The sequence below is a fragment of the Anolis sagrei genome, chromosome 4, assembly GCF_037176765.1.
Source record: "Anolis sagrei isolate rAnoSag1 chromosome 4, rAnoSag1.mat, whole genome shotgun sequence".
NCBI classification, from domain to species: domain Eukaryota; kingdom Metazoa; phylum Chordata; class Lepidosauria; order Squamata; family Dactyloidae; genus Anolis; species Anolis sagrei.
Window position 1 is genome coordinate 5290118 of NC_090024.1, and position 16975 is coordinate 5307092.

At 45.0% G+C, this 16975-nt stretch overlaps 1 protein-coding gene across 1 annotated transcript in view; it reads right to left on the reverse strand.

Moving 5' to 3' along the window:
* Positions 1–461: 461 nt before the first annotated feature.
* ZC3H3 (zinc finger CCCH-type containing 3) overlaps positions 462–16975 on the reverse strand; it is a 225226-nt gene continuing 208712 nt past the window's right edge. Inside the window, exon 10 of the mRNA XM_067467003.1 lies at positions 462–745. Coding sequence (XP_067323104.1) covers positions 714–745 — 32 coding nt within the window. The 3' untranslated portion in view covers positions 462–713. The remainder of the gene's footprint in view (positions 746–16975) is intronic.

A 16975-nucleotide genomic window follows, 5' to 3' on the forward strand; every position in this document is an offset into this window, starting at 1 on the left:
ACTTGGAAGGCGCTGAACAGACTGTGCTCTGGCACCATGAGATCCAGAGCCGACCTCAAGAAATGGGGCCACAAAGTGGAATCCACGACATGCAAGTGCGGAGAGGAGCAAACCACTGACCACCTGCTGCAATGCAACCTGAGCCCTGCCACATGCACAATGGAGGACCTTCTTGCGGCAACACCAGAGGCACTCCAAGTGGCCGGATACTGGTCAAAGGACATTTAATCAACTACCAAACTTGCAAATTTTGTTCTTTGTCAGTTTGTTTGTTTTTGCTAAAAATGTAATACAAATGTCTGGTTGCTGATGACACGATAGATAAATAAATAAATAAATAAACCCCTAGGGTCAGTTCCAGCCCACAATACAAAGAACCACAACCCCATGGCTGGCCCCATTATAAACTTAATATTGGGGCGGCAAGCCCCTCCAAGACTGATCCGAATGAGGAGTCCAGAAACAATAGACATGAAAACCTTTATTTTGAAAATAAAACCATAACACTGCCCTCCTTCCCTTTGGGGCGGGGGGAACTGGGGTGTCCTCAGGTGGACAGCCCACTTCTCCCCTGAAAAGAACCCCAAAGGGGCAAGAAGTCTCTGTGTGCCCCCCAAAATCAGCTCCAAACGGTATTCTTCTGAGGTAGTTCTTCTGGAAGAGCTTCACAATCCCTGAGACGCTTGGCGCTTGGACCGAAGGGAAGGGACCGGTCAAAGGCGGGGTTTGATTTGCAGCGGCTTCCCTGCAGAAAAGAGACAAGAGGGTGGTTGAGGTTGAAAATGGCCTCCATGAGGACAGGCAGCCTGAAAGTGAAAAGATTGCAAGGTTTTGTCCTCCTTTAAAAAACTATTCCAATTTATTGTCAAAGGCTTTCATGGCTGGAATCACTAGGTTCTTGTGGGTTTTTTCGGGCTATATGGCCATGTTCTAGAGGCATTTCTCCTGACGTTTCGCCTGCATCTATGGCAAGCATCCTCAGAGGTGAGGTCTGTTGGGACCCAACAGACCTCACCTCTGAGGATGCTTGCCATAGATGCAGGTGAAATGTCAGGAGAAATGCCTCTAGAACATGGCCATATAGCCCGAAAAAACCCACAAGAACCTACTATTCCAATTTATCTGAATTTGACACCTTCTAGATACATTGGATTACAGCTCCCAGAATCCCCCAGCCAGCTTGTTTACAACCTTGGAAAGCGCTGCTTCTCTTAAAGCAATTGCAGGTCCCATCATAAACATAAACATAATAATAATAATCTATATAAATAAAAATGTAATGTTCGTTTGTGGGATTAACAGAACTCAAAAACCACTGGACGAATTGACACCAAATTTGGACACAAGACACCTAACAACCCAATGTATGTCCTTCACTAAAAAAAATGATTTTGTCATTTGGGAGTTGTAGTTGCTGGAATTTATAGTTCACCTACAATCACAGAGCACTCTGAACCCCACCAATGATGGAATTGAACCAAACTTGGCACACAGTTTCTCCAATGACCAACAGAAAATACTGGAAAGGATTGATGGGCAGTGTCCTTTGGTTTTGGAGTTGTAGTTCACCTACATCCAGAGATCATTGTGGACTCAAACAGTGATGGATCTGGACCAAACTCTATACAAATACCCAGTATGCCCAAATGTGAACACTGGTGGAGTTTGGGGAAAATAGAATCCTGACATTTGGGAGTTGTAGTTGCTGGAATTTATAGTTCACCTACAATTACAGAGCATTCTGAACCCCACCAATGATGGAATTGAACCAAACTTGGCACACAGTTCTCCCATGACCAACAAAAAATATTGGAAGGGATTGATGGGCAGTGTCCTTTGGTTTTGGAGTTGTAGTTCACCTACATCCAGAGATCACTATGGACTCAAACAGTGATGGATCTGGACCAAACTCTACACGAATACTCAGTATGCCCAAATGTGAACACTGGTGGAGTTTGGGGAAAATAGAATCTTGACATTTGGGAGTTGTAGTTGCTGGTATTTATAGTTCACCTACAATCACAGAGCATTCTGAACCCCACCAACGATGGAATTGAACCAAACTTGGCACACAGTTCTCCCATGAACAGCAGAAAATACGGAAGGGATTGATGGGCAGTGTCCTTTGGTTTTGGAGTTGTAGTTCACCTACATCCAGAGATCACTGTGGACTCAAACAGTGATGGATCTGGACCAAACTCTACACGAATACTCAATATGCCCAAATGTGAACACTGGTGGAGTTTGGGGGAAATAGAATCTTGACATTTGGGAGTTGTAGTTGCTGGAATTTATAGTTCACCTACAATCACAGAGCATTCTGAACCCCACCAATGATAGAAATGGGCCAAACTTCCCACACAGAACCTCCATGTGGGCCACAGCAATGCATGACAGGGGACGGCTAGTACAGTATATAAATAAATAGGGACGTTTCCAGCAAATCCACAGGAAAAAAAAGCTTTGATTGCAATGCTTTTGCTTAGAGGAAGGAAACAAATAGTATCTTGCTACTCAAGGAATGGGAGAAAGGATCCTTTTCCACATGCCAGACGGTTCAGGATGCAGTTGGAAAAAGGTCTGTGAGGCTGGTGACAAGGTCAAAGCGTTCAGGATGACGAGACCCAAAAGCCAAGAAGCGGAGACTGGCAAAGGAGAACTCGTGTAATGAATTTCCAGTGCAGTTCATCTGCATTCCGAAACTGCATTATAGGGCGGTGTGGATCCAGCTTTACCATTCATTTCAGAGAAGTGGGTAGGAATCCTCAAAAGCTCGCTCTGAAATAAAATCGTTCCAAAAATGCTGCTGGATTCCTTTTCCCTCTTCCCTCTCCGCCTAATTACGAGTCTGTTGATTTTAATTTGATATCTATATTAAAATTCCCCAAAGGCAAACTCTCTCTCGGTTGTCTTGCAATTCCAGCAGATTGGCTGCAAAACGAATCGCGTTACAAGAACAGAGATCCCAGGGAAACTTTAGGAAGAACCGCGTGGCAGTAGAATAAATTGTCTTGGAGGGTGTTGGGCTTTCCACCTTTGGAGGTCTTTTAACAGAATTTGGATGGACCTCTTCTAGCAATGCTTGAATTGTGTAGTTCTAAATGGAAATTTAGTGGGTTGGATTAGACGTTTGACTCTATGATTAGCTCTAATGTGCTGAATAAGAGCAAGCTGGAATGTGTCCAGAGGAGGGTGACTCAAAGGATTAAGGATCTGGAGAACAAGCCGTATGAGGAGCGGCTTAAGGAGCTGGGCATGTTTAGCCTGAAGAAGAGAAGGCTGAGAGGAGATATGATAGCCATGTATAAATATGTGACAGGAAGCCACAGGGAGGAGGAGGGAGCAAGCTTGTTTTCTGCTTCCCTGGAGACTAGGACGCAGAACAATGGCTTCAAACTACAAGAGAGGAGATTCCATCTGAACATGAGGAAGAACTTCCTGACTGTGAGAGCCGTTCAGCAGTGGAACTCTCTGCCCCAGAGTGTGCTGGAGGCTCCTTCTTTGGAAGCTTTTAAGCAGAGGCTGGATGGCCATCTGTCAGGGGTGATTTGAATGCAATATTCCTGCTTCTTGGCAGAATGGGGTTGGACTGGATGGCCCATGAGGTCTCTTCCAACTCTTTGATTCTATGATTCTATGATTCTATGAAAAAATGGTTAATATTTATTCAAAGAAAATAAAGTGTAATTTTTCAGCAAACGGGCATTTAAAAAACCAATAGATTTCCAACTCTGGAAAACCCTCAAAGGAAAATACAGAAAGCCTTGAAAGTGAATAAATATTGTATTGCCGAAGGCTTTCATGGCAACTCACTGGGTTGCTGTGAGTTTTCCAGGCTGTATGGCTATGTTCCAGAAGCATTCTCTCCTGACGTTTTCCCCACATCTATGGCAGGCATCCTCAGAGGTTGGGAGGTCTGTTGGAAACTAGGAAAATGGGTTTTATAAATCTGTAGAATGTCCAGGGTGGGAGAAAGAACTTTGTCTGTTTGAGGCAGGTGTGAATGTTGCCATTGGCCACATTAATTAGTATTTAATTGAAGGGTGTTGGGCTTTCCATCTTTGGAGGTCTTTCAACAGAGTTGGGATGGACCTCTTCCAGCAATGCTTTAGTTGTGTGGTTCTAAATGGAAATTTAGTGGGTTGGACTAGACGTTTGACTCTACGATTAGACCTAATATGCCACTGGCCACATTAATTAGCATTTAATGGCCCAGCAGTTTCAAGGTCTGGCTTCTTACCGCCTGGTACATAAACATAACAGTACATAAAGAACAACACTCAAAAACAGGGGAATTCCAGACAAGAAACAATCAGGGCCAGCTAATCACCTCCCAACAAAGGATTCCCCCAGGCAGTAAAAAGCAGTTGTGAATGGATTGTTGTAGGTTTTTTTGGGCTATATGGCCATGTTCTAGAGGCATTCTCTCCTGACGTTTCGCCTGCATCTATGGCAAGCATCCTCAGAGGTAGTGAGGTCTGTTGGAAATAGGAAAAAGGTTTTATATATCTGTGGAATGACCCAGGGTAAGACAAAGGGCTCTTGTCTGCTGGATCTAGGTGTGAATGTTTCAACTCACCACCTTGATTAGCATTTGCTTGCCTGGCAGATGTGAATGTTGCAATTAACCATGTTGATGTTCTAGAATCAGAACAGTAAAGAAAGAATAACACTCAAAAAACAGGGGAATTGCAGACAATAAACAACCAGGGTTAGCTAAAAAAGGATTCTCCCAGGCAGGAAGCAGCTAGACCCTGAAGCTGCTAGGTCATTAAATGCTAAGCAAGGTGGCCAATTGCAACATTCACGCCTGCCTCAAGCAGACAAGTTCTTTCTCCAACCCTGGGCATTATTCCACATATATATAAACCCCATTTTCCTAGTTTCCAACAGACCTCACAACCTCTGAGTATGCCTGCCATAGAAGCAGGCGAAACGTCAGGAGAGAATGCTTCGAAAACATGGCCAACTGCAACATTCCTTCATTCTAACATGGTCATCAACATGGCCAATTGCAACATTCACATCATTTAATGGCCTTGCAGCTTCAAAGTTTGGCTGCTTACTGCCTGGGGGATCCTCTCGCCTCTGCAGGAGTCTATAGCATACCATGCAGGGACCACCAAATGCAGCAGCATTGCCCAGACACGAATCAAGGAACATGAAAGGCACTGCAGACAAATTCAACCTGAAAAGTCAGTCATACCGAGCAACTTGGACACACCGTATTGTTTGAGAACACAGAAATGCTGGACCACTCTAACAACCACCATGTCAGGCTACACAGAGAAGCCACTGAAATCCACGTGGACATGGATTTCCATGTGGACAATTTCAACAGAAAGGAGGAAACCATGAAAATGAACAAAATCTAGCTATCAGTATTAAAAAAAACCTCTAGAATCAGAACAGTAAAGAAAGGAAAACACTCAAAAGCAGGGGAATTCCAGACAAGAAATAACCAGGGTGAGCTAATCACCTCCCAATAAAGGATTCCCCCAGGCAGGTAGCAGCTAGACCCTGAAGCTGCTAGGACATTAAATGCTAATCAAGGTGGCCAATTGCAACATTCACACTTGCCTCAAGCAGACAAGAGTTCTGGGTTGTTGTAGGTTTTTTCGGGCTATATGGCCATGTTCTAGAGGCATTCTCTCCTGATGTTTCGCCTGCATCTATGGCAGGCATCCTCAGAGGTAGTGAGGTCTGTTGGAAATAGGAAAATGGGTTTATATATCTGAGAGCTCTTTCTCCCACCCTGGACAGATATAAACATCATTTTCCTAGTTTCCAACAGACCTCGCAACCTCTGAGGATGCCTGCCATAGAAGCAGGCGAAATGTCAGGAGAGAATGCTTTGGGAGCATGGCCAGAAAACTCACAACAACCCATAATAATAATATCATTTCACCTCTGATTTTTGCAGAACGTTGAGATTTGGGTTGTAATTTTAAACCTTGCCATAAAGTGGTGCTGTGACCTATACAAAGATCTGATGGAAAGCAGACTTCTGCAGAATGGGAATAATCCTGGGAAGGTGTTTCATGGACTGCAAATCTGACTTTGAGACCATGATTTTGATATAATGTTCTGGTGCTCAAAGCATGATCAAGTTTCTAGGTCTCAAAGAGAAAGCTGCCCAGCAAAAGTCAAAGAGGGAGCCAATGGATTGGAGCTTGACGAGGCACCAACTCCTTGGCAGACAAGACTACAGACCTCTTAAAACTACAAGTCCCAGGATTCTATAGCATTGAGCCATAGCAGTTAAAGTGCTCTCAAACAGCATTAATTATATCAATGCACCTCCTCAATCTCTGGTGGGGTGGAAGCAACAAAGCATGAGACAGCCATGCACACAAACACACGCCTTGTGGGAGGTCTAGGCTCATTCTGCTTCCCTTCCTTTGGGGGAAAAAAACCAACCAAACCACAACCAACTTGTTAAACAAACTTTGGGCCAAAGAGTAAGCAGCGTTGGCATTGATTCATGACTTTTGCGCTAATTTATGTAAAATAAAGAGGGCTCATTTAGCACCTTTCCACCCTTAATATAACACCCATACATCAGAGGGAGGCCGGCAGTCAGGGAAGGCGCTGGCAATTAGTCACCTGTGACGCAGGTGAGCCAGCGTTTAAAGAGACAGCGCACGCAGGTAAGGGGAGGGGTGTGTGTGTGTGTGACATGAATCCTGGGGGATGGAAGGAAGGGAGAGAGATGGAGAATCATAGCCTTGGAATGGGGTCTCATGATCCATTATTCCAGCCCTTTGCTCAATGCAGGACCTCCAGCTGAAGCATCTCTTTGGAGAGACGTCCATGGAAGGAGGCCCAGAAACTCTCTGTTCCATGGCTGAATGGCTCTCTCTCACTGTCAAAAAGTTTCTTCTAATGTTCAAGCCAAATCTACCCTCCTGTAACTGGCATTTGCTTTGCCTTACGAATGGAGATCCTACAATCTGACCAGCTCAGGAGAGGATTAGGGGATGGAAGGCACTGCATTCTGAATTTACCCATAATTAAGAACTAAAAGAGCAGTGAAACTTGGTTGAAAGAATGGAGACGAAGTGGAGTAGGAATAGGAAAGTAAAGACTGAGTAAAGATATATTATTTTGAACTAGCAATCCCCTGCCATGCATTGCTGTGGCCCAGTCTGGTGATCTGGAAACGTTGGTTTCTAATATATGTTATTTCTTCATGCTTGTGGGTAAAACAGTATTTCTTTGTCAGTGTTGATGTGGAAATTGTCTGGTTTGCCTACTCTGGTTTGTCCTTCTTTAGGGGTCCCTTTCAAATCTATGATACTATATTTGTGTACGTGTGTGAATCATACACATCTAGATGTCTCTCATCTACATATCTAGATGAGTTGGATGGCTCTTTGTCAGGAGGGCTTTGATTATGTTTTCTTGCCCTGGTGAAGGGAGTTGGATTGGATGGCCTTAAGTATTTTCTGTTGGTCATGGGTGTTCTGTGTGGGAAGTTTGCCCCAATTCTGTCATTGGTGGGGTTCAGAATGCTCTTTGATTTTAGGTGAATTATAAATCCCAGTAACTACAACTCCCAAAAGAGAAGGTCTATTTCCCCCAAACTCCATCTTTGTTCATATTTGGGCATATTGCTCTGACCTACAAGAAGCACTGCCTGAACATCAAGCAAAAAGTGGGCGCTAGAAACAATATCATACGAAAGCTGACTGGCACAACCTGGGGATCACAACCAGACACAGTGAAGACATCTGCCCATACTCTGCTGCTGAGTATGCATGCCCAGTGTGGAACACATCTCACCACGCTAAAACAGTGGATGTGGCTCTTAATGAGACATGCCGTATTATCACGGGGTGCCTGCGCCCTACACCACTGGAGAAATTACACTGCTTCGCCGGTATAGGACCACCTGACATCCACCGGGAAGTAGCAGCCAATAGTGAAAGGGCCAAGGCAGAAACATCTCCAGCTCATCCCCTGTTTGGGTATCAGCCAGCACGTCAATGACTTAAATCTAGAAATAGTTTTCTAAGATCTGCAGAGACACTCAGCAAGAGAGAGTCCAAAAGTGGCAGACTCAAACCCAGAACTTCAACCAATGGCTGATACCAAATGAGAGACTCCCCCCTGGGCACAAAGAGGACTGGGCGACTTGGAAGGCACTGAATAGGCTGCGCTCTGGCACCACGAGACGCAGAGCCAACCTCAAGAAATGGGGCCACAAAGTGGAATCCACGACATGCGAATGTGGAGAAGATCAAACCACTGACCACCTGCTGCAATGCAACCTGAGCCCCACCATATGCACGATGGAGGACCTTCTTGCAACAACACCAGAGGCACTCCAAGTGGCCAGATACTGGTCAAAGGACATTTAATCGTCTACCAAGCTTGCAAACTTTGTGGTTTGTTTGTTGGTTAAAAAATGCAATACAACTGTTTGGTTTGCTCCTGACATGATAAATAAAATCTGAGATGGTTTTAAACAATTGATTTTAAAGTGGAGATAACTTATATTAGTGCTTATGTATATTTATTGTTTACTTTATGTCCCAGCATTGAATGTTTTCCGTATATATGTTGTGCTTCGCCCTGAGTCCCCCTCGGGGTGAGAAGGGCAGAATATGAATGCTTTAAATAAATAAATACCACGGGAAGACAGAACAATAGAAAAGACAACAATGCAGAGCAAGGTAGAATGGAGATGGACAAAAGGAAAATGCCTTCCGGATTGAGAAACTCAACAAAGGAAGCCACAATGGCTGTCCAGACTTTGCAAGACCTGATCGGCTGCCTTCGAGGTCTCTCATTCATGGCTCACCAGTGAAGAGCGTGAAGTCCACGCCAAGGGGTTTCCCTGTTTGCTGCAAGCCTAGGAAATCCACGGTCTGCTTTCAGAAGGGAAGGACATCATTGATTATTTTGCCCTTGCTTGCAATAATGAAGAGTTCCCTTAGTTCTCAGCGCAGGTTTCACCTAGGATTTGAACATTAGGAAGGGCCTGGGGAAATTATTCTGTGCAGAAGTCCAGGTGGGGCGTTTGGAGGATTCTGCACAAATGAAACCATTTTTTCAAATAGAAAAATGGATTTCCTAATAGATCTGTGTCTGGGCAAAAAGTGTTGGATCAACAAATCCCACAAATGTTTCAGGAAACAGTATCTTTACGTGAGACAGTTGTTATTACATGATTTTTGCAGGATAAAAAGCCACATATCTTTTGGAGATAGTGCTTTTGTTTGCATCAATAGGAGCATAGTTTTTAGATCTAGGGAAGTAATGCTACCCCTCTATTCCGCTTTGGTTAGACAACACCTGGAATATTGTGTCCAATTCTGGGCACCACAATTCAAGAGAGATATTGACAAGCTGGAATGTGTCCAGAGGAAGGTGACTAAAATGACTAAAATGATCAAGACTAGGATGCGGAACAATGGCTTCAAACTACAAGAGAGGAGATTCCATCTGAACATGAGGAAGAACTTCCTGACTGTGAGAGCCGTTCAGCAGTGGAACTCTCTGCACCGGAGTGTGGTGGGGGCTCCTTCTTTGGAAGCTTTTAAACAGAGGCTGGATGGCCATCTGTCAGGGGTGATTTGAATGCAATATTCCTGCTTCTTGGCAGAATGGGGTTGGACTGGATGGCCCATGAGGTCTCTTCCAACACTTTGATTCTATGATTCTATGTACAAAACACAGAGTTTTGCTTACACAAGAAAAAGGAGGAGAAACACTTCCCAGAAACCTATGTTGGTCTTTTTGAGCACAAAAAAAATGCAGGGAAAAAGATCAATATGTTTGCACAGAACGGTTTCCTAAAATATTTTGAGATATGTAAATATTGTTACAGTAAGCCATAGCAGGATCAAGTGTGTGTTAAAGAAAAGCCTTATGATGTTAATTATTATGTACAGCTGGTAATGTAGGTCAGCCAGTGTGTTTGGGTCACATACAGTTATACCCAGTGGGGTATAACTGTATGGATTTTGGAATACAGTTTGGAGAAGCAATACACTACTCTGAGGAAGAGAAGCAATATGCTGTAATTCTGCAATGCTCTAACAGTGATGCTCTTTGACGGAATAGCTATTTACTCAAGGTTTTGCTCCCTCATTTGAATGAAGATGAAGAAGCCTTATTCTGTGTTACTTACAAAGACTATGGAAGCTTGTTGCAATGTTTGATTCCGTATGCAACATTGCAAATTGATGCCTCTGCTGATAAAAAGTTTTTCTGTTCCTTTTTCTTCTTGTTTGTGTGTCTTTTGCATGGGAGTTGGCTAAAACATGCTTTGCGCAACAAATATCACATGAAAACTGAGCAAAATTTCACTTCAATGCTAAGCTTCCTAACCAGGTTTTCTAAGTATTGGGAAATCTATTTTCAGCAGAGAAATGTACAGGAGCAAATCTTTCCTTCACTCTGCTTTCAGGGCACTCGCACCCATTTTCTCTTGAGGCAAAAGCCATTTATACCGTGTTCCCTCGCTTATTTCAACTGGTACAACGGGCGGCAGCCAGGTTACTAACTGGAGCGACTTACAGGGAGCGGTCAACCCTCCTGTTTAAGGAGCTCTACTGGCTGCCATTTATTTTCCAGTCCCAATTCAAGGTGCAGGTTCTTACCTACAAAGCCCTGGGACCCGCCTACCTGTGTGACCACATTTCTGTGTACGAACCCATGCAATCTCTTCGATCATCTGGAGAGGCCATGCTCTCGCTCCCGCTCCCTTCGCAGGCACAATTGGTGGGGACGAGGGAGAGGGCCTTCTTGGTGGTGGCCCCCTGACCCTGGAATATCAGGCAAGCCCCCACATTGGCAGTCTTTAGGAGGAGCCTGAAAACGTGGCTGTTCCAGTGTGCCTTCCCTGAATAAGGAAATAATTCCCAGCAAAATGTCCTCAGAAGCACTTTAACTATTCATTGGGTTGCTCTCCCTTCATTTCTTTTAAAACCCTCCTACCAGGTACATCCCACCTCTGTTCATGCCCAGCGATTATTTTTAAAATTTTAACTATTACATTTGGCGTGGCCATAGGTTTTTAAATCCTTGTGTGTTATTGTTTATATGTGATTTATACTAATTGTATTGTTTTTTGTTTATCGCTTTTCTGTTTTATTGATGTGTTGTCGGGCTTGGCCTCATGTAAGCCGCTCCGAGTCCCTTGGGGAGATGGTGGCGGGGTATAAATAAAGTATATTATCATCATCATCATCATCATCATCATCATCGCGGGGGTTATGTTCCAGCACCCCCCCACAATTAGTGAAAAACCCCAAAATAGGATGCCCCCTCCCTTTCCCTCCTTGCCCTCTTTACCTTCCTCTTCCTCCTTCTTCCCTGGACCTCTTGCCGCCACTTGGGCTCTGCGATACAGGAAGTGGCGGAGGTGTAGCGGGGCCCAAGTAGTGGCAAGAGGCCCAGGTGGCAATGAGGAGGAGGAAGAGGAAGGTAAAGAGGGCAAAGAGGAAGAAGAGCCACCTGTTCACCCTCTTTACCTTCCTCCCCCTCGCCGCCGGGGGAGGGGGGGGGCTCTTGCCGCAAGAGGCCCAAGTGGCGACAAGGAGGAGGAGGAGGAAGGTAAAGAGAGTGAGGGGGGAAGAAGAGCCACCCCTCACCTTCTTTACCTTCCTCCGCCTTGCCATTGCTGGGGCCTCTTGCTGCAAGAGGCCCAGGTGGCGACGAGGAGGAGGAAGAGGAAGGTAAAGAGGGTGAGGTGGAAGAAGAGCCGCTCACTCACCCTATTTACCCTCCTTCCCCTTCCCCAGTGGGGCCTCTTGCTGCAAGAGGCCCAGGTGGTGACGAGGAGGAAGAGGAAGGTAAAGAGAGCGATGGGGGAAGAAGCGCCACCCCCTTACCCTCTTTACCTTCCTCCTCCTTGTCATCGCTTGGGCCTCTTGCTGCAAGAGGGCCAGGTGGCAACGAGGAGGAGGAAGAGGAAGGTAAAGAGAGCGAGGGGGGAAGAAGAGCCACCCCTCACCCTCTTTACCTTCCTCCTCCTTGTCATCGCTTGGGCCTCTTGCTGCAAGAGGGCCAGGTGGCAACGAGGAGGAGGAAGAGGAAGGTAAAGAGAGCGAGGGGGGAAGAAGAGCCACCCCTCACCCTCTTTACCTTCCTCCTCCTTGTCGTCGCTTGAGCCTCTAGATGCAGGAGGCCCAGGCGGCGACGAGGAGGAGGAAGGTAAAGAGGGCAATGGGGTGGCTCTTCTTCCCTCCATGCTACAGTGTTCTCTCGCTACTTAAAAACCGCAAAACAGTGAGTCCGCAGTAAGTGAACTGCGAAGTAGCAAGGGAACACTGTAGCATGTCTTTTTGCATATTGTACTAGGATCAGTATCAGTCTGAGCATTAGACTACGACTTTAGAGTTCAATTCCCCATTGGGTGACCCTGGTGAATGACAGACTCCCAGCCCTAGAAAACCCTAAGATGGGATCACTGTAAACCAGAAACAACTTGAAGACACACAGACACAATTCTACAGAGAGAGAAGGCAAGCTCAAGGCAAACACACAGCCAGCTCTGGGATGAGTAGAGAAAGAGGGGAGAAGAGAAAACTAAGTAGGTTTTCTGACTCAAGGCTGTAAGTGGTTCTATCCAACCAACTGCTGCAAGGGGTCCTGTCAGTGGGGCACAAGTCCATGCCAGACTTGAGAAGGCACCGATCCCTATCCCCAAATACATTCACCCCTTGGGAGCCCTTGGAAAGGGAGTCTAAGCTCGGAGTGGATTCAAAGCCCTGCTGATATGGGAAGCCTTTGCTGACATTGCTGGCAATGGAAACGCGAGGCAGGAAGCAAGTCAAAGAAAGTGGGGAAGATGTGAATGCAGGCTCCGTATACCCTAGTATCCTATGGAGGATAGCGCAGGCTGCAAAGTTTGTATTTCCATCGCCTGAGTAGGAAAGAGCAATTAAGAGACCGCATCGATTGAGAAGGACCACATCTGTGAAACTTGCTGGAGCTTTCGCTTTGCTGGCTGGGCAAAAGAGTAAAGGGGGGTGGCTGGGGAGAGAAGGTGGCGAGCCGGCAGCCTCGGTGGGAATAAGGTAGAAACTCAGCAGATCTGGGCTTTTGTGGAGAGAAGCAGCTGAGAGCCTGGCTTGACTGAAAGGCTCGACAATTCAGTTAGTCTGGAGGGAAAGGTGGGCAAAGCTATCAGGTAATACTAGTACAGCGGACCCTTGGTATTTGCTGGGTTTTGGCTCCATGACACACTTTGGATACTGAAATGTGTGTAGGCTTATGCCCCATAAACTACAGTGGTGTAGGGAAATGGTATTTCTCATGCAAAATAGCAAAATCAAGGTTTGCTTTTGGGAATTTTCAAAAATATTTTCAAGCCTTGTATGACTAGTTCTATTGATTCCAAATCTGTGGATACAAGAGCCAATTGTAACTACTGTACCATGAACACTTGTTTAGTCTTCCAACTTCATCCCCATTCTAACCTGGCAAGAAATTGGTGGTTAGTCCAGGTGTGAAAATCTAAGATAGGTTAAAATGTATAGCTGGTGTTGTGAACTGATATCACGTTCAGCCTAAGAATGAGAGACCTCCAAGCACCCTGATAGAAATTCACTGGGCTCAGGTCATGCAAACTCAGGAAACATTAACCCACCTGTAATATGGTCGTTCTGGTTAAACTGCCTTCTCTTTAAGGAGCATTATACTGATCAACACACATTTTGGTGTTAGCTCTGTTCCTGGGTATATTTGATATGTTGATTCAAAAAATGACACCAGTTTCCCCCTATCACGTGGCAGCGCAGTAGGTTAAACCGCTAGCTGCCGGAAATGTGCTGACCAGAGAGTTAGCAGTTCAAATCTGCAAGTTGGGTGAACTACTGGCTGTCAACCCTAGCTTCTGCCTACCTAGCAGTTCGAAAGCATATAATGCGAGTAGATCAATAGGTACCACCTTGGCAGGGAGATAAAAGGGCACCCCATGCAGACATGCCAGCAACACCATCAGATAAGTCTATGGAAACAGGCTTCTCAGCATGGAAAAATGCAAGAGGAGCACCTCCCCATGGCCGGAGTGAGCATTGCCTACAGACACTGGAGATGGAAGAAAAGACCTTTACCTCTGTCTGTGTATTGTGTGTCATTGTGTACTGTGTAAAATGGCATTGAATGTTTGCCTTATATATGTAAAACTATAGTCTGCTCTGAGTCCCTCCGGGGAGATAAAGCAGAATATAAATAAAGTATATTATTATTATTATTATTATTATTATTATTATTATTAGCTCTAGGTTTTGAGGTAGATAACATATGTCATCTACCATGATAACCCTATCTAAGAAACCAGAGCAGATGTGGCCTACCCAATGCAATTTTCGGAAGTAGTACCCCAAAGGACCCCAGGAACAATCCTAAAAACCAAGAACTGTTGAGCTGTGCTATCATCTTGTCTAATGATATAGCTATAGGACCCATTTATTCATCTGTTGGCAGTCCAGGGTATCCACAGAACCGTTCTCCAAGTCTGGAAGTCAAAGAAAGCTGAGAGGAAGCCAACCAATTCATCTGAAAAACAGTGCTAGATTCCTACAGCAAACTGAGCCTGAACTTTCTGTCAGGTTTTACAATGTATTGCAATGTAATATAGCTGAGTCATGCACTGCTAATGGGCTTCTATTGGAAATGCTGAGTCATGCATTAACTGTATATAGAACTTCATTTGGGGAATGTGTTCTGGCCTAGTCCAGGTGATTCTGAATGATGTAATCCTGGGTCTGAGTTAAGTTAATGAGTTGGGAACCAATCAGAGATTGCTATGTGAAATTGTATAGAATTGTATATAAGGAAGTCATGTACAGTGTATTCTCTCTCCTTGTGCTGTGATGTTGTTCGTCGAAGGCGAACCTGTCTGCTAAGACAAGATATAACTGTATGCTGTGGTAAGTTTGTAATATCAACTAGACTGGGGGAAAGACAATGGTAAAACTGACAGTGGCCGGGCATATGCTCAAGTGTCTGTAAAAGGTTCCAGAGTGACTGCAGGCTGTGGGAGCAGTTGACTGAAAATACTGTGCAGGAAGAAGCTACTGGAAAGCGCTGAAGTTGTGCAACTGATCTGCTGCTGAATTGTGAAGTTAATCTCAACATGTGGTAGTAGTGATCTTTCATGGGATGCCTGATGCCTCTGAACCATAGGAAGGTTTTGTGAGACCAGTCACTCTCGTTGCTGCGTGGTTTTGAGGCAACGGTGTAGTAATGGTGAGGACATGGACCATATTTTCGTTCTTGCAGACCACTGGTGATCCACAGACCACAAGTTGGGAATCACTGAACTAAAGTCAACTCGATAGCAATTTACAACAACAGCATGATCATAAATATGCATCATGTTCAGGGAGAAACTTTTCAAAAGGGAAGATTTACAGCTGCAAGACAAGCCTGATATTTTCCTGAGCTATAATAGCAGCAGCCTTTTATTTGATGGTGGAAGATAGCAACGGAATGAGAATAAGATCTGTTTGGGAGGTGGTGGAAGGGATTGACAAACAAGGCAAGAGAAGGCAACAGAAGGCGAGGAGAAGTTAGTTGCCATTCAGGTCATCCTTTTTGTTTCCCAGACGGTGGTGGATGTGGCTTGTTTAATCACATTGCGAGCCTTCTCCTTCCTTCCAGTGAAAGGCCTCACTTGCTATAAATCCAGGGCATTGGGCGGGGTGCAAAGTGATATTTTTATTTATTTATTTACGAGGTGTCATGAAATTCTTACGACCCACGTTGTAAAATTGTCTGTCACTTTCTTCAAGAGGCTCCGAGGGGAAGTTAAACCCCAAAATAAATAAATAAATCCCCACATCGCTCATGTTCCTCCTGGTCTTAATTATGAATTGCAAACTGAAAGGAGAGGAAAGAATTTCTAAAACATATTTAAAATGTCACCATCGCACCACAGCCAGAAGATGCTCTCAAAGGGCATTTTAAACAGATCACGTTGGATTTCCCATCTTACCTAACCCCACATTTGCAAAAACTGAAGGATTTTTATCAGAGGTCCATTTCTCAGGGGTGAATTTAGCAGTTGATTCTTGAGAAGACAGGCTACATGGCCCTTGGGCTTCCAGAATCATGGAATCCTAGAGTTGGAAGAGACCTCATGGGCCATCCAGTCCAACCCCATTCTGCCAAGAAGCAGGAAAATTGCATTCAAAGCATCCCCGACAGTTGGCCATCCAGCCTCTGTTTCAAAGCCTCCAAAGAAGAAGCCTCTATCACACTCTAGGGCAGAGAGTTCCACTGCTGAACAGCTCTCACAGTTAGGAAGTTCTTCCTCATATTCAGGTGGAATCTCCTTTCCTGTAATTTGAAGCCATTGTTCCATTGCGTCCTAGTCTCCAGGGCAGAAGAAAACAAGCTTGCTCCTTCCTCCCTATAAATTCCCCTCACCTCTTGATCCCTGGCCCTCCTCATGTCTCCTCTCAGCCTTCTCTTCTGCAGGCTAAACATGCCCAGCTCTTTAAGTCGCTCCTCATAGGGCTTGCTCTCCAGACCCTTGGTCCTTTGAGTCGCCCTCCTCCTCTGGACTCATTCTAGCTTAGAGTCAATATCTCCCTTTAAGTGCGGTGCCTGGAACTGGACACTGTGTGATTCCAGGTAAAGTGGTCTGACCAAGGCAGACTAGAATAGAGGGGGAGCATGACTTCCCGAGATCTGGACAGTAAGCTCCTATTTATGTAGGCCAAAATCCCATTGGCTTTTGTTGCCGCTGCATGAGATCTTTTTCACACAACCTGCTGTGGACCCAGGCATCCTCCATTCTGTATCTTTGCATTTCCCTTTTTCTGCCTAAGTGGAGTCTCTTGCATTTGTCCCTGTTGAACTAACAAAATGAAGTACAATCGTGACAAGTGCAAGATACTCCAATTAGGAAGAAAAAAGGAAATGCAAAGAGACAGAATGGGGGACAATTTATTTATTTATTTATTACACTTATATACCGCTTTTCTCAGCCCTCGGGCGACTCAAAGTGGTT